The sequence below is a fragment of the Triticum dicoccoides genome, chromosome 4A (assembly GCF_002162155.2).
Source record: "Triticum dicoccoides isolate Atlit2015 ecotype Zavitan chromosome 4A, WEW_v2.0, whole genome shotgun sequence".
Lineage (NCBI taxonomy): Eukaryota > Viridiplantae > Streptophyta > Magnoliopsida > Poales > Poaceae > Triticum > Triticum dicoccoides.
In genome coordinates this window covers 596,204,383-596,227,748 of record NC_041386.1, presented here as the reverse complement: position 1 = coordinate 596,227,748, position 23,366 = coordinate 596,204,383, and the positions used below count along the sequence as shown (strand labels likewise).

General features: G+C 52.8%; 1 protein-coding gene and 1 long non-coding RNA gene across 2 annotated transcripts in view; one reads left to right on the top strand and one right to left on the bottom strand.

Annotated features, from left to right (window-relative positions):
- Positions 1-5,282: 5,282 nt before the first annotated feature.
- On the top strand, positions 5,283-8,659 carry LOC119287157. Its single transcript, XR_005140755.1, has 2 exons — positions 5,283-5,619; positions 5,991-8,659. It is a non-coding gene; the product is annotated as an uncharacterized LOC119287157 (long non-coding RNA).
- Positions 8,660-22,380: 13,721 nt separating this feature from the next.
- LOC119289290 overlaps positions 22,381-23,366 on the bottom strand; it is a 2,607-nt gene continuing 1,621 nt past the window's right edge. Inside the window, exon 2 of the mRNA XM_037568649.1 lies at positions 22,381-22,824. Coding sequence (XP_037424546.1) covers positions 22,808-22,824 — 17 coding nt within the window. The 3' untranslated portion in view covers positions 22,381-22,807. The remainder of the gene's footprint in view (positions 22,825-23,366) is intronic.

Here is a 23,366-nt window from a genome sequence, read left to right as displayed (position 1 = left end):
ATGCCAGCTCGTCCAGCATTGCGTGGCGCCAACAATCTTTTGCTCGGCCTCCGCGAATGTGGTCGGCTCCTCACCGGCCATCAGATGCAAGACGTCGTCGTCATCAACGTCCTCTTCCTCGGGCTGTTGCGGTGTTGCCGCAGCCTCACCGAGGAGATCCCCCATGCGCCGAAACCTGTGGGGGGCGCCAACGCTGTCGGCGGCGTCGAACAGCTCCGACCTCGCCGTTAGCAGGGTTGCGAACTGCCTCCCGGGACCCACCTTGCTTGACGTTGGGTTGTCCGGGGACACCGTACCCAGGGACGGTGTTCTCGGGGTTGCGGTTCCCGGATCCACACCTCTCGGGCTTCCCGGGGTGGCACTTCCCAGGGTCTTGCTTCCCGGGGTCCTAGAGTACATCGGGTACTCCACGATGAAGGAGCTGCTTGCCGGGGCCTCCCCCGACTCCTCCCAAGTCCATCGCGCGTCTTCGTCGAAGATGACATAGCGCGAGACATGCACACGCTTTGAGACGGGGTCGTACATCTTGTACGCCTTAGAGCCCGTCTCGTAGCCCATGAACACCATCGAGGTGCTCTTGTCGTTGAGCTTCTTCAGCTGTGGGCACGCCGTCTTGACATGCCCGACGCAGCCAAAGGTGCGGAGGAAGCATACATTGGGCTTCCTCCCATACCACGCCTCATAAGGCGTCTTGCCATCGATGCTCGTTGTGAAGGAGCGGTTGAGGATGAAGACGGCCGTGAGCACGTCCTCCCCCCAATACGTGCTCGGCACCTACTTTGCCTTGAGCATGCAGCGTGCCATCCCGAACACCGTCTGGTTCCTCCGCTCGACGACGCCATTCTGCTGCGGCGAGTAAGGGGCTGTGAGGTGACGTTGCACCCCGTTCTCGTCGTAGTGCTTGTAGAACGTGGCTGACGTGAACTCGCCGCCACGGTCCGTGCGCAGCACGCGCAGCTTGTGGCCATACTCGACCTCTGCTGCCGCTTGCTGCTTGACGATGGCTTGCTCCGCCTCATCCTTGGAGGCGAGGAGCAGCACCCACATGAACCTGCTATAGTCGTCGACGAGCAGCAGGATGTAGCGACGCCCTCCTGGCGTTGCCGGGGTGATTGGGCCGCAGAGGTCCCCGTGAACCAGCTCCAGGGGTTTCTGCGCCCGATAGCGTGCCTTCTCAGTAAAGGGTAGGCGCCGCTGCTTCCCGGCAAGACACGCATCACACAGCTCGTCGGCGTGCTTGATGTGAGGTAGCCCATGAACGAGGTATCCTCGCGCCATCTTCCGCAACCCGTCGAAGTGCTGGTGTCCTAGCCGGGCATGCCAACGCCATGCGTCGGAGACATGGCCCACGGAAAGGCACACAGGACGCACGGGTCGAAAGAAGAGCTTGTAGAGGCGGTTTGCCGAGCGGGTTACCTCGATGAGCAGCCTCTTCTGCTAGTCGTGCACGGTGAGAACACCGCGCCAGATGTCGATGTCGAACCAGCCCTCGTCGAGTTGTCCAACACTCACGACGCTGCTCTTGAGAGCCGGGATGAAGTAGATGTCCGTGAACGCCCTATGATCACCTCCTTTGTCGGCGAAGACGACGGTCCCGCGCCCGTGGATCTCCACCATGGGTCCGTCCGCGAACCGCACCTTCCCAGTGATTGAGCGGTCCAGCTCCATGAACGCGTCGACCGAACCAGTCATGTGGTTCGTGGCGCCGGTGTCGAGGAACCAACCCTCACTTTGCTTGCCGCCTGCAAGCGTGGGTGTGGTCACAGCTCTCTCCTCGTTGAGGAAGACGTAGCCGCATGCACATGCCGTTGTCAGGGAGCCAACTCCCGTCAATACGATGGACCCCGAACACTTTGTTGTTGGGGTGTGGTTGACTTGAGTCTCCGTGCGCTCCTGCACGGAGTCGATGGTCGCCAGCATCATGGTCGGAGCATGGTCCGCCATACGCGTCGTTGCCGCGCCAACTTGTGCGACCTCGTCGGGTCCCGAGTTCGGGGACGCCGTCGCCGGGGTGTGGCTCCGGCCCCCACACCCGAGCCTTCATCGCCACCCAGTCGACAGGCCCCAAAAACGTCGTTGTCGAGGTGTGGCCTGTCACTGGAGTGATGATTCCCGTGGACGGGTTCCGTGCCTCCTGCACGGAATGGGTGGTTATCGGAATCGTGGTCGCGAGAGATGTTGTGCTCTCCTGCACGGGCTCGACTCTTGCCAGCATCATTGTCGGCCCGCCGTCCACGTCAGCTTGGACGAGGTTTGTCGTTGCCGCGGCTGCCTCGTCGGCTTTCCTCCTGCGGCAATCCCAGATCCAATGACCCGGCATGTTGCAGTAGCGGCACTTGCCACCGTTGCCAGCGCCAACTACAAGGATACCCTCCATTAAGCAACACATATTTTACAATGTTTTGACTATTCACGGTAGATACGCATACAAGATGAGGGAAGGATCGAAGGTCAGGAGGAGCTCAAAAAGTATATCACCAAATACTACAAATCTCTTTTCGGAGCGCCGACTGAAGGGAATTTCACCCTTGATGAGACCCGAACAGATGATATTCCACAGGTCACGGCAGAAGAAAACGATATCCTAACGGCACCATTCTCAGAAGAGGAGGTGCGAGCTGCGGTGTTCCAAATGGAACATAACAAAGCTCCAGGCCCTGATGGTTTTCCCGCAGAATTCTATCAGAATTTCTGGGATATCATCAAGTCTGACCTTTTAGAGTTGTTCAATTGTTTTCATGCCGACCGACTTGACCTATTCAGACTTAATTTTGGCGAGATTGTCTTGTTGCCGAAGATTAAGGAGGCCGAACGGATTCAACAGTTCAGACCCATATGCCTCCTTAATGTCAGCTTCAAGATTTTCACCAAAGTGGCGACGAATAGATTAAACTCGGTAGCTGACCATGTTGTCCGGCCATCTCAAACAACTTTCATGCAAGGAAGGAACATACTCGATGGCGTAGTAATCCTGCATGAGACCGTCCATGAGATGCACCGAAAAAACATGAGTGGGGTAGTATTCAAAATAGACTTCGAAAAAGCCTATGACAAGGTCAAATGGTCTTTCCTCCAACAGGCCCTAAGGATGAAAGGCTTCTCCGATAAATGGTGCAAGTGGATCCAAAATTTTGTAACTGGCGGTAGTGTGGCCATCAAAGTCAATGATGATGTCGGCCATTACTTTCAGACAAAAAAAGGACTACGACAGGGTGATGCCATATCCTCAATGCTATTTAACATTGTGGCTGACATGTTGGCTATTCTGATTGAGCGCGCCAAGCAGGACGGACAGATTACAGGAGTAGTGCCACATCTAGTGGATGGTGGTCTCTCTATTCTGCAATATGCCGATGACACAATTCTCTTTATGGAACATGACCTAGACAAGGCTAGAAACCTGAAACTCTTGCTGTCAGCGTTTGAGCAAATGTCGGGTCTTAAGATTAACTTCCATAAAAGTGAATTGTTCTGCTTTGGAGAAGCCGTTGATGCAGCGGCCGATTATGCCGACCTTTTTGGTTGTGCACATGGACAATTCCCAATTAAATATTTGGGAATACCAATTCATTATCGGCGTCTCACCATTGCCGAGTGGAAGCATGTAGAGGAGCGACTAGAGAAACGCTTGGGCAGCTGGAAAGGCAAGTTGCTCTCGGTTGGAGGACGACTGGTTCTAATAAACTCTGTCCTCACAAATATGGTCCTCTATATGATTTCGTTCTTCCAGCTCCCAAAGGGGGTCTTGCATAGATTGGATTATTTTAGGTCCAGGTTCTTTTGGCAAGGAGATGGTGAAAAGAAAAAATATAGGCTGACCAAATGGAGTGTGGTTTGTAGGCCGAAAGACCAGGGCGGCCTCGGTATTCATGACCTGCAGGTCAAGAATGAGGCCCTACTTAGTAAATGGTTGTTCAAACTTCTTACTGAGGATGGTGTTTGGCAAACCATGCTGCGCAATAAGTATATAGGCCAAAAGGCAGTGTCTCAGGTATATTGGAAACCTGGAGACTCACACTTTTGGGCCGGCCTAATGGCGGCAAAGAAACATCTCTTTCGCTTTGGGTCTTTCGCGATAAAGGACGGGTCAGAGATTCGTTTTTGGGAAGACATCTGGCTAGGCAATGCTAGCCTCCGAGAACAATACCCAGCCTTATACAACATTGCACGCGATAAGAATAATACTATTGCACAAGTGTTCAGCTCATCCCCGCCAAATATTTCGTTCAGGCGGGATTTGATTGGCACCCGACTTATGTCATGGAATAATCTATTGTCCCGTCTAGATTCGATTATCCTGACACAAGGTCGTGATGTGTTTCGTTGGAACCTTACTACATCAGGGTTTTTCACAGTAGACTCTATGTATCGTGCACTCACGCATTCTGAGGTACCGGTGAGTAATAACCAAAAAATTTGGAAAGCGAAGGTACCACTTAAAGTTAAAATATTCATGTGGTATCTCCGTAGAGGAGTTGTGCTAACAAAAGACAACCTTGCACGACGCAACTGGTCGGGAAGTAAGAAGTGTTGTTTTTGTACTCATGACGAGACAATTAAACACCTCTTTTTTCACTGTAAGTTTGCGTGTTCTACGTGGTCAGCCATCCAAATAGTGTCAACTTTGTATCCGCCCACAAGTGTTGCCAATATTTTTGGTCATTGGCTGGACGGTATTTCAAATGCATACAAAACACTAATAAGGGTGGGAGCGTATGCCTTACTATGGTCGCTTTGGCTATGTAGAAATGATGTTGTTTTTAATGACAAAACTGTTTCTCCTTTGCAGGTTATTTTCCGTTGTACGCACTCGCTTCGTACGTGGTGTACGCTACAACGAGCGGAGTACCAACCGCTATTCAAGGCGGTGTGTACGCTGTTGGAGCAGGTGGCTACAGAGGTTTTACCCAACATGGATGGCAGCATAATCTCCGGCTCGGTCCATCATCTTTTTCGACATAGGCATAGTGTCGGTCTATGGACTCTACTGTTGCCGAATTGTCGGTCTTTTATCTTTCTGTTTATCAGACTACTGGTGTTTGGCTGTGTGCATCTTAGTTATGCAGAGGTCGGGTGATACTCTTAATGCTTTGTATCACTTTGATGCTACATTTTGAGATAATAAAAGCGCCTTTTATCGAAAAAGATACGCATACAAGCATTGTACCATATCTGTTGCAGGCTTGCAGCTCATGACCTATTGTGTGACCGGCCAAACTCGAACAAAAGCCCAACACATATCTCTAGCCCGGCCCAAGCTGGTTGTCATGATTAACCTAGATCGTTCCCTGTCCCCAGCATCCCTTATTCCTCTCGAGCCTATAGGCCCCCTCGCCGGCCGCCTCCCCTCGACCTACCCTGCATCCCGGAGCGCGCTCCTCACCGCTCGCCTGAGATCCTCCGTCCCGGCACGCCGCCCCTCACCAGTCACCACTCTCCTGCGACCCTCCATCCCGGCGCACCGTCGCTCGTCACCACTCCCCTGATACCCTGCATCCCGGCGCGCCGCCCCTCGTCATCGCTCCCCTGCGACCAACTGCGTCTACTACCTCCGCACGGGGGCCTGCGGCTACGGGAAGAGCTGCAGCTACAACCACCCTCGCGATCGCGCCTGCCGCGGTGAGCCGGGCCGCTTCTCTTGTCCCAATTTTGTTGGCCCCATCATGCTCTGTTTCACTTCAATCTAGTTGGGGATTGGTACTTACGACTTGCCAATCCCTGATAATGAACGACAGACTGAATTACAGCTGGTTGGTGTGGAGGGGAGCTTCCAGCTAAATCCTCTTTCTGTGATTGAATTGATTCTAGTTGTGGCTTAGGAGGTTGTCACCAGTCCATGGAAGTGAACTTGATTGTGCAGTCGTTGGTTCCTGTTGTTGATTATGTGATTGACTGATTGTATAATAGGGCTTGTTGTCTTATTCTCGTGGTTGATGTTGATTATTCAACGTTTCACTTTCTGCTTACGGTGCCACTTGCTTATGTTGTAGGCCTGATCATTCACACCGTCATATGGTCATATTTGTTTCCGAGACTTCAAAGCAGGTTACCTCCACTCGGTGCAGAGAAATGCAATGGCACTCAAGCACTGGATATGTTGCAATGGACATGACCCCAAAACTTTCTCCCTCTCTTTTATTTGAGTCACAATTCAGTAATTTTTTTACATATTTCATTCGCTCAAAAGACCATTTAGATCTCTGTGTTCTCTGCTACTACAAACTGAGGAGCAACTTGACAGCTTTATGCAGCTCGGTCAACTAGGCCGCTGGGACGCTGGGGGAGAAGGACATCGGTGCAGAGCATGGCAAAGCCGAGTACTTGTTGGATCTGAGGGCTTCAGATCCACAGTTCTCCGCATGATCATCCATCAGCATCTAGTGACATTAACACTCAGCCGCATAGGGCTTTCTCCCCACTATAGTTGGAGTTCAAGAGCGTAAGGAAGGTAATCTGTTGATCAATTACTGTTGCTTGTCACAAAACTCTGAAAAATATTACTGAGTACATCTACAACGAGCTATGCTTGCCATTTAAAAGATGCTTATGTGAGCTGCGTGTCATATCAATTTTTTTATGCAAGCAGATCTTGCGATTTACATATGATTTATGAACATAAATTGTTTACTGTGTAACCCCTAAATACAGTAGAAGAGAAACAAATCTTATAAAACTATGCTGAGACGAGTAGTACTTATTTAGTCAAGTGACATGTTAGATAAAATTCCACACCTATTACAACTTATCTGACTTCTGTATTTTTTAATGATAGCTGAACTAGATTGTGTTCCAGGAATAGAAAACCATGGATGTTTTCCATTTATTCACTTGGCTATTGGAATTTGATTGATGACCCCTTCTCCTATTATTAACAACATATACCTACACGGTTCTGTCTGCTGGTTTGCCACATTCTAGACACTTCTTTTGTGGTTCGTGCTTCCGCTTTATACCATGCTTGCCTACATCCGTAGTGTCACTCCTTTATTCTCTTGATGTGCTTTTCCTTTACAAGGAAGAATACACACCATGAGGAAAAGAGAAGTAAAATTGTAGCATATGGCAACTTTATAAATACTTCCATGTTTCTGATTCATCATGAGGTCATGTACTGATGGATTGCAAAAAGAAAAAGAAAAATAATGTCAATTGTTTCTATATAACTTTAATTGGCATGGTCCATCTGTAGTGTCGTTCAATTATTAGACCACATTCAATATTATTTTTTGGATGCCTGCAACTTCCAACTAAATAGATCGCCGTATCTATATCTGATTTGTATTTGTAGTCTACAAACAAGACATCCTAATTATTTGTTCGAACATACTACAGTCTTGTTTTCTCTGCCGTGTCTTCTCCTTTTCTTAATAGTGTCACTGCCTTTGATTTATCTGCTCAGATGTGCTATTTAGAGTTTGATCTGGATATATACTAGCTATTTTATTAGGAGTTGGTGGTAAAGATGAACTAATGGTTGATCCGCCCTGCTGTCCATGCTGCACTTCATGCAAAATCATTGGGTCGGTACTGGGAGTACTCCATTTATGATAGATCTTATGCTTCAAAGCTTCTTTTTATTGTCTAATATGTTTTATTTGCACTAATTTGGTAAATTTAATTTATCTTTTGGCTTAATATGTCCCAGGTATTGATATAGTAATATGTTTTTACTTGATTAATGGCCAAACATTCTGCTTCAGTATCTTCCGGTAGGTGCCTCAGAATTATGCAGTTGATCATACCATACTGCTACTCGAATAAAAATGTCTATCTTTGTGTTCTACACTGAAGCTATCATATGAAGTTTAATTATTTTCAGCGTCCATCACCAAAACTACTTTGTTTGTAGTGAAAGGCTTCATAGAATTTCATAGATGTTGCACATCATGAGATTAACCTGTAGATGTATTCATAACCATATAGTAGAGGGGAAGATGCAAACACGACATGTCTTGGCCTCTCAACCTTTTCTGTTATATGTCGCGTTTCTATTAATTATTTTGCTTGACATGATTCTGCCAATGGTAACTTTGATTTTCTCTAACAGGTAGGAACAAAAGTATTTTTAATGAGCCTAAAAAATCATAACACATGTAGCTCTTGCTACAGTTGTAAGTTGTGATCCTAAATTTGAACTTGATGGTGCTGAAATTACTAATGAATTCTGGGTAGTGCATGTTGATATGGCACTTGTGAAAACTGAAGATTGGGTACAGAGTCGCAAAAACTGCAATACTCTTGGTAATGTAGATTTGTTTTTGCATCTCAACCTCTATAAGTGAGTAATATCCTCCCTCTATGACTACTTGCATCATGTCAATGCATTGTGTGTTAACAGTTCATTTTGTTTTTTTGTTTGTAGATTCAAAAGATAAATGGATGATTCTATTGGTGTGTGTGGCAAGTATACTACAAGGATGATGATGATGTTCATGTTCATGATGATGAAGATGGATGGTTTCAATTTTAGTTAAGTTGTAGGGATGATGTTCCTGTTGGATGATGTTCCTCGATTGTGTTTTAGTTACGTTGTAGGGATGCTTTCAATTTAAGTTTCGCCGTCAAGAAACATTTAGATTATACTTCCCATTTGGATGATTTTTCTTGTGTAATATGCACTATTGTAATCCAACAGTTTTATTTAATATATGATTTCTTCCTCTTGTGAGTATATTCTCTTGTTTGTCTTTACTGGAAATTCATAATTATCACAATTATGTAAATCACTAATTTAATTGTTGGCAATATGTATAAAAAAATATTATTCACATTATATATGAACCGCGTTGCAAATTCTTTGTTGCCAAGCCCTCCAACACATAGAAGTGTTGGACAAGTATTCTTTGTTGCCAAGCCCTCCAACACATAGAAGTGTTGGACAAGTCTGTTTTATGTGTTGTATTCTTGCAACGGTCTCTTTTACCAACGATAATATGGCCCTGTTTGGTTCAGCTTTTATCGACGGATTCCGCTGCCGCGCAGCAGAATCTGAACCAAACAGCGAATCCAGCAGAATCCAATTTCAGAAATCCGCTGCCAAAATCTGAACCAAAAGCGGAAGCAGCCCAGGACGTGCTTTTCAAAATCTGATTCCGCTGCGGGCCAAAATCTGAAAAAGTTGTATCAGCTGTTTGACAAATGACCTACATCTTTTTCACATCAGATTTTCCACAGCTGCTTTTTCACAAAGATTTTTCACAGCTGCTTTTAGAAATTCACAGCCGAACCAAACAGGGCCTATAAGCGTTGCATTATGCGCTAGCAACGCCGGATAAGGCAACGCATCCTAAACCGTTGGTAAAGACACTAACAACGCATATATGGTCTTCTAGATACGGAAAAATGTGTTGCTATAGGGGGGTTCCTGTTGTAGTGCCTCGCCCTGCCTGGATTGGATTGCGCCCGCGGTTGCCGCCACCGCTCTGGGCGCGGCCTCCGCCTCTGCCGCGACCTCTGCTTCCCGTGGGGGCGCCTCCCCCACTGCCGGAAGAGCCGTCGCGGCCGCGCTGCTGAAGCTGCGCGTCCCACTGCTCCCTGGTGAGTAGTAGTTCGTCGCCAGCACGTCGCCAGCACGGTTGTCGGCTTCATCGCCGCGCTCCTCGACGACCTTCAGCCGCCCTACTAGCTCCTCGATCGTCATGGTGGAGAGATCCACCAAACTCTCGATGGACCAGGCTAGTTGCTTGTACTGCCTGGGGACGACGCGGAGGAACTTGAGAATCACCATCTTGTTGTCGATGTGATCTCCGAGCGTTACGAGCTCGTTGACGAGACCTTGCAGCCGCAAGGCGAAGTCGTCGACTTGTTCACCGGCCTTGAACCGGATCTCCTCGTACTGGAGGCGCAAGGTCTGGGCCTTCGACTCCCGTACGCGCTCCACGCCGATGCGCAGAGTCTTGATGGTGTCCCATGCTTCCTTGGCTGTCTCCTTGCGCCAAGGGTGAGCACCATCTCCTCTAGGACGGAGCGCAAGATCGCCTCCATCGCCAGCCGGTCCTCCTCGTACTCGACATTGCCGGTTTCCACGGCTTCCCACATATGCCGCGCCTCCATGATGACTTTCATCAGGACGGACCAACTGGGATAGTTGGTCCGCGTGAGGAGAGGGAAGGAGGTACTGGACATGCCCACGTCTCGCACGGAGCGTGGCGCACCCAGCTCACCTCCCGGCCTGCCTCACAGCGCGAGCGCGTCCGCCGCACGGGTGTCCTCAGTCGAGCTTTGCTCGGCGGTCTTGGAACCATCGTCGGCGACGCCTCCTTTCGGCATATGCTTCGGGATAACCTGAGGCTCTGATGCCAATTGTCAGCCCGAACTACGTACAGAGTAGCTGGCTACTCAGGATCGGATGAAGTCAAGGATGAGATGAACTACATAGGGCAGCGGCTATGTGGTACTAGCCTACTACTACTTGCACTCAAGTATACTACCGAAGCAACAAGCAGAATGGCAAAGCACACTTGCAAGTGCTGCTTTGCACACACACACACAGACACACGCATATGTAGTAGTACTACACTTGAGGCTTGGCTAGATAGAAATGAAAATGGCCTTATTACAACTGAAGGACCGGGGTCCTTTTATAGGGCTGGTCGTGCACAATGCACACACACACACACACACGAAATTACCTACGTACTTGCATGCCACTCACGGGACTGCTACCACTACCCTGCAAAGCATATTTCTAGAAACTACTAGGAAGCTACTACGTAATTGCATGCACAGCTCTAGTCTACTACTAGTCAACTTCCCTGCAATGCTAAGTGAACTACCAGGAAACTACTAGGTGAATACCACTTCCTTTCAAGCCAAGGAAGCTACTGCTGATGCGTGCATGCAACCGAAGACTATGGTTGACCCAATTATCTCCCCCTCAACCTTGTCGAAGGAGCTTGATATCCATGAGCCCGACTTTGTCGCGCAGTTCTTGGAACAGGACGCAACCAAGTGACTTGGTCAGGATGTCCGCCTTCTGCTCACCAGTCCTGATGAACTCCACGATCACCGTGCCTTTCTCGACGCAGTCACGTATGAAGTGATAGCGCAGATCGATGTGCTTGCTGCGGTCATGAAGCACTGGATTCTTGCAGAGCGAAATCGCTGACTTGTTGTCGATGAAGATGAGCGCAGGGGCGGTGTTCTGATTCAGCATCTCGCCAAGAAGGCGAGCAAGCCAAATGCCTTGACAGGCCGCTGTAGCTACCGCTATGTACTCCGCCTCACACGAAGATGCAGTGACAACCTTCTGCCTCACCGATTGCCAGCTGACTGGACTATTCCCGAGAAGGAACAATATGCCCGAGGTGCTCTTCCGGGAGTCCACGTCACCAGCATGGTCGGAGTCGCTGTATCCGAACAAGCTCTTGTCGTCGCCACGACGATACACGCATCCATGCGTGAGTGTACCTGCGATGTACCGGAGCAGGTGCTTAACAGCAGCGAGGTGATCGCTTGCCGGGGCTTCCATGAATCTACTCAGGTACCCGACAACGAACGTGATGTCCGGTCGGGTGTGCACGAGGGACCTGAGGCTCCCGATGATGCTGCGGTAGAGTGTAGCATCCACCGCCTTCTCGTAGCTATCCTTGCTGAGCTTCAGCCGTGCCTCCATTGGAGCATGCACAACATAGCAGTCCTTCATGCCTGCTCGCTCGAGCATCTTGGTGGCGTAGGCCGTCTACGTGATCATGATGCGACCACCCTCCTGGTTTACCTCTAGACCGAGGTAGTACCGGAGCAGCCCGAGGTCGCTCATGTTGAAGAGACGATGCATCTCTCCCTTGAAGCGTCGAACCTCTTAGGGCTCTGCCACGGTGATGACCAGGTCGTCGACGTAGATGCCGACGATGAGAAGCGTGTTCGCGGTGCCACGCGAGTACACGCCGTGCTCAGAAACGCTGCGTGAGAACCCAAGGGATGCAAGGCTTGCATCAAGCTTGGTGTTCCATGCCCTTGGGGCTTGCCGGAGACCATATAGGGCCTTGTGTAGCCTGTACACGCCCTGCTCATGATTCCTGGCAACGAACCCTGGAGGCTGGGAGACATACACCTCCTCGTTAAGGTCGCCATTGAGAAATGCTGACTTGACGTCCATGTGGTGTACCTCCCACCCGCGGTGAGCAGCCACGGAAAGGATGAGTCACACGGACTCCAGCCTTGCCACCGGAGCGAAGACTTCCTCAAAGTCCACTCCCTCACGCTGCACGTAGCCCTTTGCGACGAGGCATGACTTGTGCTTGACAATGGCGCCGTGCTCGTCCTTCTTGACCTTGAACACCCACTTGAGCCCGATGCCTCGGTGCCCAGCAGGCAGTGTGATGAGTGTCCAAGTGGCGTTGTCGTTGATCGATGCCAGCTCGTCCAGCATTGCGTGGCGCCAACAATCTCTTGCTCGGCCTCCGTGAATGTGGTCGGCTCCTCACCGGCCATCAGATGCAAGACGTCGTCGTCATCAACGTCCTCTTCCTCGGGCTGTTGCGGTGTTGCCGCAGCCTCGCCGAGGAGATCCCCCATGCGCCGAAACCTGTGGGGGGCGCCAACGCTGTCGGCGGCGTCGAACAGCTCCGACCTCGCCGTTAGCAGGGTTGCGAACTGCCTCCCGGGACCCACCTTGCTTGACGTCGGGTTGTCCGGGGACACCGTACCCAGGGACGGTGTTCTCGGGGTTGCGGTTCCCGGATCCACACCTCTCGGGCTTCCCGGGGTGGCACTTCCCAGGGTCTTGCTTCCCGGGGTCCTAGAGTACATCGGGTACTCCACGATGAAGGAGCTGCTTGCCGGGGCCTCCCCCGACGCCTCCCAAGTCCATCGCGCGTCTTCGTCGAAGATGACATCGCGCGAGACATGCACACACTTTGAGACGGGATCGTACATCATGTACGCCTTAGAGCCTGTCTCGTAGCCCATGAACACCATCGGGGTGCTCCTGTCGTCGAGCTTCTTCAGCTGTGGGCGCGCCGTCTTGACATGCCCGACGCAGCCAAAGGTGCGGAGGAAGCTTACATTGGGCTTCCTCCCGTACCACGCCTCATAAGGCGTCTTGCCATCGATGCTCCTTGTGAAGGAGCGGTTGAGGATGAAGACGACCGTGAGCACGGCCTCCCCCCAATACGTGCTCGGCACCTGCTTTGCCTTGAGCATGCAGCGTGCCACCCCGAGCACCGTCTGGTTCCTCCGCTCGATGACGCCATTCTGCTGCGGCGAGTAAGGGGCTGTGAGGTGACGTTGCACCCCTTTCTCGTCGTAGTGCTTGTAGAACGTGGCCGACATGAACTCGCCGCCACGGTCCGTGCGCAGCACGCGCAGCTTGTGGCCACACTCGACCTCTGCTGCCGCTTGCTGCTTGACAATGGCTTGCTCCGCCTCATCCTTGGAGGCGAGGAGCAGCACCCACATGAACCTGCTATAGTCGTCGACGAGCAGCAGGATGTAGCGACGCCCTCCTGGCGTTGCCGGGGTGATTGGGCCGCAGAGGTCCCCGTGAACCAGCTCCAGGGGTTTCTGCACCCGATAGCGTGCCTTCTCAGTAAAGGGCAGGCGCCGCTGCTTCCCGGCAAGACACGCATCACACAGCTCGTCAGCGTGCTCGATGTGAGGTAGCCCATGAACGAGGTTTCCTCGCGCCATCTTCCGCAACCCGTCGAAGTGCTGGTGTCCTAGCCGGGCATGCCAACGCCACGCGTCGGAGACATGGCCCACGGCAAGGCACACAGGATGCATGGGTCGAAAGAAGAGCTTGTAGAGGCGGTTTGCCGAGCGGGTAACCTCGATGAGCAGCCTCTTCTGCTGGTCGCGCACGGTGAGAACACCGCGCCGGATGTCGATGTCGAACCAACCCTCGTCGAGCTGTCCAACACTCACGACGCTGCTCTTAAGAGCCGGGATGAAGTAGAAGTTCGTGAACGCCCTATGATCACCTCCTTTGTCGGCAAAGACGACGGTCCTGCGCCCGTGGATCTCCACCACGGATCCGTCCGCGAACCGCACCTTCCCAGTGATTGAGCGGTCCAGCTCTCCGTGAACGCGTTGACCGAACCAGTCATGTGGTTCGTGGCGCTGGTGTCGAGGAACCAACCCTCACTTTGCTTGCCGCCTGCAAGCGTGGGTGTGGTCACGGCTCTCTCCTTGTTGAGGAAGACGTAGCCGCACGCACATGCCGTTGTCAGGGAGCCAACTCCCGTCAACACGATGGACCCCTAACACTTTGTTGTCGGGGTGTGGCTGACCTGAGTCTCCGTGCGCTCCTGCACGGAGTCGATGGTCGCCAGCATCATGGTCGAAGCATGGTCCACCATACGCGTCGTTGCCGCGCCAACTTGCGCGACCTCGTCGGGTCCCGAGTTCGGGGACACCATCGCCGGGGTGTGGCTTCCCCACACCCGAGCCTTCATCGCCTCCCGGTCGACAGGACCCAAAAACATCGTTGTCGAGGTGTGGCCTGTCACTGGAGTGATGGTTCCCGTGGACGGGTTCCGTGCCTCCTGCACGGAATGGGTGGTTGTCGGAGTCGTGGTCGCGAGATATGTTGTGCTCTCCTGCACGGGCTCGACTCTTGCCAGCATCATTGCCGGCCTGCCGTCCACGTCAGCTTGGACGAGGTTTGTCGTTGCCGTGGCTGCCTCGTCAGCTTTCCTCCTGCGGCAATCCCGGATCCAGTGACCCGGCATGTTGCAGTAGCGGCACTTGCCACCGTTGCCAGCGCCTCGCCCTGCCTGGCTTGGCTTGCGCCCGCGGTTGCCGCCGCCGCTCTGGGTGCGGCCTCTGCCTCTGCCGTGACCTCTGCTTCTCGTGGGGGCGCCTCCCCCACTGCCGGAAGAGCCGTTCCGGCCGCGCTGCTGAAGCTGCGCGTCCCACTGCTCCCTGGTGAGCAGTAGTTCGTCGCCAGCACGGTTGTCGGCTTCGTCGCCGCGCTCCTCGACGACCTTCAGCCGCCCTACCAGCTCCTCGATCGCCATGGTGGAGAGATCCACCAAACTCTCCATGGACCAGGCCAGTTGCTTGCACTATCTGGGGACGACGCGGAGGAACTTGAGAATCACCATCTTGTTGTCGGTGTGATCTCTGAGCGTTGCGAGCTCGTTGACGAGACCTTGCAGCCGCAAGGCGAAGTCGTCGACTTGTTCACCGGCCTTGAACCGGATCTCCTCGTACTAGAGGCGCAAGGTCCGGGCCTTCGACTCCCGTACGCGCTCCACGCCGATGCGTAGAGTCTTGATGGTGTCCCATGATTCCTTGGCCGTCTCCTTGGCGCCAAGGGTGAGCACCATCTCCTCTGGGACGGAGTGGAAGATCGCCTCCATCGCCAGCCGGTCCTCCTCGTACTCGACATTGCCGGTTTCCACGGCTTCCCACATATGCCGCGCCTCCATGATGACTTTCATCAGGACGGACCAACTGGGATAGTTGGTCCGCGTGAGGAGAGAGAAGGAGGTACTGGACATGCCCACGTCTCGCACGGAGCGTGGCACACCCAGCTCATCTCCCGGCCTGCCTCACAGCGCGAGCGCGTCCGCCGCACGGGTGTCCTTAGTCGAGCTTTGCTCGGCGGTCTTGGAACCATCGTCGGTGACGCTTCCTTTCGGCATAACCTGAGGCTTTGATGCCAATTGTTAGCCCGAACTACGTACAGAGTAGCTGGCTACTCAGGATCGGACGAAGTCAAGGATGAGATGAACTACACAGGGCAACGGCTGTGTGGTACTAGCCTACTACTACTTGCACTCAAGTATACTACCGAAGCAACAAGCAGAATGGCAAAGCACACTTGCAAGTGCTGCTTTGCACACACACACACACACACGCATATGTAGTAGTACTACACTTGAGGCTTGGCTGGATAGAAATGAAAATGGCCTTATTACAACTGAAGGACCGGGGTCCTTTTATAGGGCTGGTCGTGCACAATGCACACACACACGCGAAATTACCTACGTACTTGCATGCCACTCACGGGACTGCTACCACTACCCTGCAAAGCATATTTCTAGAAACTACTAGGAAGCTACTACGTAATTGCATGCACAGCTCTAGTCTGCTACTAGTCAACTTCCCTGCAATGCTAAGTGAACTACCAGGAAACTACTAGGTGAATACCACTTCCTTTCAAGCCAAGGAAGCTATTGCTGCTGCGTGCATGCAACCGAAGACTATGGTTGACCCAACACTGGTCAGTTCAACCTGACCTACTTCTCTGCGCGGTGTCTGAATTTACACAATGCAAAAAAGCTAAGCAATCAAAACTTATCACAAAGGCAATATTAGGTCCTAATAATGACCTAGCATAGGTAGCGGAAAACTGTAGAAACATACTCTGCTCTTTCCAACATGTTCCGTGGCAGAGGACCGAGAACCCCATAGGTTTGGAATAATGTCTCACCTTGTACAACGAAAATCAGAGACCGGTTCAATCGTTTGCAGCCGGCTGCAGCGCAATACGGCTGTCGGCGGTGAAGGTTAGGGTCTCTGTGGTGCATGTTATAACCTGAAGATGGTCCAAATTCAGAGTCTGCCTGCAACATGGCTCAGAGTTAACGGAAGCGAGGAGATCCCTTTCATGGAGACGGAGGGCGAGGAGATCCGGGTCCCGTTGGTGGCGGATGTGGCGATCATCTCGGCGGCGCCTGGCACGCTGTCGGTCCCCATCCTGGAGGCGAAGCTCCCGCACCTCTTCGAAGGGGAGTGGGACTGGCAGGTGACGGCCATCGGCGTCGACCAGTTCTCGGTCATCTTCCCCAACAAGGCCATGCTGCGGATGGCAACCCGCAGCAGCAAGCTCTACCTCTCCCTCAACGACATCATGGCGGATATCAAGGAGCTGTGCCAGGAGGAACCCAAGGCCGAGATTATGCCGGACGTGTGGGTCAAGCTGTGGGGTGTGCCGCCTAAGCATCGCCATGTGGACCGCCTAATGGCGGGGACGGTGATGATTGGGCGCCCCATTGAGGTGGATCAATCGTTGTTACCGGGGCTCGGCTCAGTCCGGATGCGCTTCGCGTGCCGCTCGTCGGCCAAGCTCAAGGGCTACGTTCAGGTGTGGTTCAACAGCGAGGGTTTCACCATCCGCCTGGAAGCCGAGTCGGGCGAGCTGCTGGGTGCGGTTCCCCCTCCCCCTCCACCAGCCAACGTGGACAAGGGCCCGAACGACAAGGACAGGGACCACGACACGAGCATGGGGCATGACTCCATCGACACCGCCACTTGGGATAAGCTTGGGCTCAAGGACAAGGATTCTCAGGAGGTACAACCGGCGGCGGGGGCTGCGATGGACCAAGAGGAACGGCCGGTGGTGGTGGGCAACAACGAGCTGGGTTTCAACCAGTATGGTTCCAACATGACACTGGGCCTCGACATCGACAAGGGGGTCTCGGCGTCGTGCGACTCGGAGGGCCGCTCGATGCTCATCTCCCCGGTGGCGACGGTGGCGGGTGAGCCTCGGGCTGCCCCGGCGCGTTCGCCCAAGGTGCCGTCCGGCCTCGGGGGCGGTGGGACGAGGCTCCACAAGAAGCCGGCAGGCCGCAAGACTCCCTTGGTGGCGGTGGCGAGCCCTCCCTCGGGCTGTGGGAGCACGCCGGCCTCGCAGCGGCCGGTGGTCATGGCGCTGGCCTCCCTCGGGGGGCTGGCGGGTGGCCCCTCGTCGGCCATCTCCCCTCCCGCGCCTGATGCGCTCCGAGTGGAGGTGGCCAAGGTGGCGCCCGCTTCCATGGCCAAGCACTCCAAGGCGGTGGTGACGTCCACGGCGGTGCAAGAGCGGGCGAGCTCCCGCTCGAAGGGTGCCAAGGGCAACCTGCCTGCCCTCCAACGCGCCCAACTCCTGCAGGCCCAGAAGAACCTGGACACTGAAGGTAATCCCGAGCCCCGCTTTACGATCTTTGATGACTATTCTGATGAGTGTTTGGGGGGTATCCTAGCGGATAGTGGAGTTAGGTTATCTGACGAGGGGGAAATGCGCGAAGTGCTTTCTCTTATCCGCGCTAAGGAAATTGCGCAGGCCGCGCTTGCCCAGGCAGCGTTGGCCCGCGCTATGCCAGCAGCAGAAGAAGCAGGGGCTTCTCTGGTGTCTGTTGCGTGGCCCGACCAGGAGGACATAGCAGCAGGGGCTGCGGCGTCCCCCTCCAACCGTCGTCTTGTCAAGACAGGCGCGTGGCCAAAGCGGTGACCGCTCGCGGTATCCGCCTCCGCAATCGCATTATATAATGCGTTACATATTTTGGAACATCCCTGGCTTCGGCCATGCTGGGAGGCGGACCCAGTTAAAAGAGTTCATTCGTAATGAGGCGATCGACGTAGTTGGCCTGCAGGAAACGATCAAGGCCGATTTCAATCATCGGGACCTGCTCGCTGTTGACCCGCTGGAACGCTTTGTTTGGCATTGGGTGCCGGCGTCCGGGCACTCGGGAGGCATGTTGCTAGGCATCAACCTAGTTTGCCTTGAGGTGGTGGCGTGGGATGCTGGCCGGTTCTTTCTGTCGGCCCACGCGCGCCATCGTGCAACTCTTCGCGAGTGGGAGGTGCTGGTGGTTTACGGCCCGGCCGACCACTCCCTCTCGCTCGAGTTCTTGGGAGAACTCCAGGCGAAGGTTGAGTCCTTGGGCACGCGTAATCTTCCTTTGCTCGTGGGAGGGGACTTCAACTTAATTCGTCCGGGAGCGGATAAAAACAATGGTATTATTAATTGGACAAGGGTGTCCATGTTTAATAATGCAATCGCAGCTATGGCCCTTAGGAAGTGGCTCGCGTGGGGGCACGCTATACCTGGACCAACAAACAACTTACACCGGTGCGGTCGGTTTTGGACAGGGTTTTTATGTCCTCGGAGTGGGAGATGCTGTTTCCCTTGTGCTCCTTGCATGCCAAAACGAGGATTGGGTCGGACCACGTCCCCCTCATCCTCTCCTCGGGGGAGGAAAGGCTAAAACGCAGTCCCCGTTTCTTCTTCGAAACCGCGTGGTTAGAATCTCCAGACTTTGAGCAAGTCTTCTTGTCGAAATGGGAGAATTGCGTCGCCCGGATCGGGCGAGTACGCGGGCCGATGGAGTTTTGGATTGCTGCAGGTGCGGGCCTGCGTGCGGCTCTAAAAGGGTGGGGGGCTAACCAGGGACGCGACGATAAGTTGCTTCGCTTGCGTCTGACTGCGGAGCTTGCTCAGATGGATGCAGTGGCGGATGCGCAACCCTTCTTGGAGCAAGACTGGGCTCAACGCTACGTGCTTGAGGCCCAGGTCGAGTCCCTTCTCCGTGCTCAGGAGGAGTACTGGCGTAGGCGCGGTGGTATCAAGTGGACGCTCAAGGGTGACGCGAACACTCAGTACTTCCACGCCTATGCGAATGGTCGCCGTCGCAAATGCGCCATTCTGCGCTTGCAATCTGAGCAGGGGTTCCTTTTGCGGCAACATGATATCGTACGCCACATTTATGATTTCTACATCCAACTGATGGGTTCCAGGGAGGAACCTCGCGCCCGGTTAAGGGCGGATGTGTGGGACCCTACGCTGCGGGTCACGGATGAGGAAAACGAGGGCCTGGGCTTGACCTTCACCCCGGACGAGATCGACAAGGCGACGCTTGGCATGAAATCCGACACCGCTCCCGGGCCGGATGGGTGGCCGGTGGCGATGTTCAAGCGGTTTTGGCAAGTGCTCAAAGGGCCTATTCTTGATGTTTGTAATGGTTTTATGCGGGGTATGGTAGATATAGCTCGCCTAAACTTTGGGGTTCTCTCTCTGATCCCCAAAGTTCTGGGCGCGGGTCACATTAGGCTCTTTCGTCCCATTGCGTTAATTAATGTTCCGTTTAAAATCTGTGCCAAAGCTTGCTCAACGCGCTTGACTCCGGTAGCTCACCGTATTATTAGTAGGAATCAATCGGCCTTTATTCGGGGGCGTAACATCTTAGAAGGGCCGCTGGCCCTAAAAGAGATTGTGCACTCCCTTAAACGCGCTCGTCAGCCCGCGATCCTTTTGAAACTTAATTTCGAAAAGGCTTACGATCGCGTGAACTGGGAGTTTCTACGACAGGTCCTCCTGGACAGGGGATTCTCGTCGGTTTGGGTTCATCGCATGATGCAATTGGTCTCGGGGGGCCAAACGGCGATTGCGGTGAACGGAGAAGTAGGGAACTTCTTCCGCAACAAGCGTGGGCTGCGTCAAGGGGACCCAGCCTCGCTGTTGCTGTTTAACTTTGTGGCGGACGCCTTGGGTGCCATGCTTGACAAAGCCCGTATGGCTGGCCACATCAGGGGAGTGGTGGACAACCTGATCCCGGGGGGTGTGTCACATTTGCAATACGCGGACGACACACTTCTCCTGTTCGAGCCCGACACCCACAGCATTGCAACGGTCAAGGCCATTTTGCTGTGTTTCGAACTCATGTCGGGGCTCAAAATCAACTTTCACAAGTGTAAAGTAGTGTCCATAGGGATGGACACGGCCGAGAGTCAGCGGGTTGCCAACTTGCTTAACTGCAAACTTGGCCAGTTTCCGTTCACATACCTCGGTCTCCCGATCGCGGCGAAGAAATGCTCGATCGCCGATTGGGCTCCTCTCACCTCCAAGGTAGCGGATAGGGTGAGTCCATGGCGAGGGAGATTTATGTCTTCAGGGGCTAGACTAATCTTAACCAACTCCAGCCTCTCATCCCTACCTATGTTTGCCATGGGATTGTTCATGATGGCGGACGGGGTACACACTAAGCTAGATACCCCGCGGTCCCGCTTTTTTTGGGAAGGAGCGGGACCTAAACAAAAATACCATATGGTTAAATGGCAGGCCGTTTGCAGACCCAAAGCCCGGGGGGGACTTGGGATCATCAACTCCAAGCTGATGAACATTGCACTCATGTGCAAATGGATCTGGAAGATGTCTCAGGGTGAGACTAGCCTCTGGATCGACCTTCTTCGGGCAAAATATTTCCCGAATGGGAATTTCTTTGAGGCGGCCCCCCGTGGGTCCCCCTTCTGGAACTCCATTCAAGCCCTCAAACCCTTCTTCGCCAGGGGCGCACTGTTTGGGGTTAACAACGGACGTTCTACACGGTTTTGGCTAGACCTTTGGGTTGGCCAACAACCCCTCTGGTCCGAGTTTCGTCATCTCTACTCCATAGCAGTCGAGCCCAATCAACTGGTTGCCTCGGCTCTTAGCTCATCTCCACCCCGCATCAACTTCCGTAGAGAACTTGCGGGCCCGGAGATAGAGGAGTGGGATTGCCTTCGGGCGTTGATTGCGGATGTCCGCCTGTCGGACTCCGCGGACACGGTCTCTTGGAGACTTTCGGGCTCTGGTAATTTCTCTGTCAAGTCCTTATACAGAGAGCTCACCCGCGGCCAGGTTTCTTCGGCTGCCATGGGGCTATGGAAGGCTAAAATCCCTCTAAAAATCAAAGTCTTTCTCTGGCAGCTCTGCCAAGATCGCCTTCCTACCTCGATCAACCTTGCCAAGCGCAACGGCCCCGCCACTGGCCCTTGTGCTTTGTGCGGGGTGCCGGAAGATGCGGACCACGCCTTCTTCCGTTGCTCGCTGTCGCGTTTCGCCTGGAGCGCGGTCCGCGAGGCCGCGGGGGTGGATTGGGATCCCCGCTCCCGTGCCGCGCTAGTGTCTTCCTTGTCATTGGTTCAAGGCCCGACACGCCGGGTCATGTGGACATGCGCGGCGGCCATGTTATGGGCTATTTGGCATATTCGTAATAAGTTTATTATTGAGGGTGTGTTTCCCTCACATCCTGCTGACGTTATTTTCAAATGCATTGTGTTCTTGCAGCAATGGGCACCGCTGGGAAGGCAACAGGACTCTGACCTCCATCGCCATGCTATCAGCCGCCTCCACTCAGTCTACGCCAAGTCCCGCGCCCCGCCGTCCGCGCCGTCCGCTGTCCCATAGGGATGGGCACCCCCTTTTGGTTCTAGTTTCAGCTGAGCCTGCGTGCTCGTTTCGCTAGGCCGGTTGCGCCTTGTAACGTACTTATTCTCGCCTCCGGTTAGTTGTTCACCAAGACTCGCTCGTCTTCAGTCGGTTGCTGCGTGTTGGTTTTGTGGTTGTGCTACGCTTCCTATGTTGTGGGCTTTATTAATTTAAAGCCGGACGCCTCTGGCGTCTTTGTTCTAAAAAAAAAAGTTAACGGAAGCTTCAGCAAGTCCAGAAAACGCTTCAGCAGTGTCCAGGACTGAGTTTTGTTTCATATTGTTGCCGAATTTTGTGACGGCAGCATCAGCCGTCAAACGATCGAGTTTTGAAAGCCAAACTAAACCAACTTGTGTGCATCTAAGTGAAATAATTCCATGCTTCTGGAGGCGTTGATCGCAAGACTTACTTCATGTTGCACGCCCGCACGCTATGATTCCAACATCACTTGGTTAATTTAGCTAGTACAACAAGCAATCCAGAATGAAAATCCTAGTAAACACCAAATCGTCTAGAAATCAAGTCACCTAATAAACATCAAATGTACATGCAGCTCGTTGTCCCATATCTGTGGAGAAGGGATGACAATATACACCCTGCAGGCTGCAGCAACCAACGGGCAATATATATTGTACCGCCTTTCTAATAAGTATTCCTTTGTAAACTGATATAAGATCTTTTAGATCACTATTATATTAGTTCTAACTAGATATATATGCCAGTGAAGCACTAGCCTTGCTCATCATATGACACCCGGATTAATCGCCCAACACCATATATCATGCACACTGCACCTGCCCAAGCTGCGCCTTCTTGTCCCGGCAATCATATGGCATCCCTGGCTAGCTAGCTTGTTTGGAGATATCTGGAGATCCTACTTGCATCGTTGTAATGGCATCTCTGGTGATTTTGGCATTAATTTGCTTTTGTACCTGGCTCATGAAATTAAGCAAAAGTCTTCAGTAATGGTTGGGAAGAAACAAAAAGCTGATCGATGAACGACTACGTAGCACAGCCCTAATATACAACCACCACTTTCGGCTTCCTTGTGAAACAGACAGCCGAAAAAGGCCAAACTTGTTAGAAGATGTAGAGATCTACAAGTAAATAGTTTATAGTAGTAGAATCCGGCAACACCCAACTGAAATGTGTCACAGGAAAAGGGAATTGCTCTGGGGAGAATTTCAGTGTTCATACAGCAACAGTAGAAAACTGTGGATCCCAAAAAGCTAACATTTTACTTGAGTATTGGCTGTATATCTGCTTCCAACACATGTTAGATTTGCATATGTTGTCGGTGTGTATCTATACTACAATGTCTTTAACACCTCAGCATGGTATTCCCAAATCAGCAGCGCTAGACGTCACCGATCCTAGAAATGTCTTCAGATGAATGGTACCATTGACCTACCTAGCATATCTTATTTCGGTTGAACTCATCAGAGTATCCACACTAAACCCTAAACTGTCTATG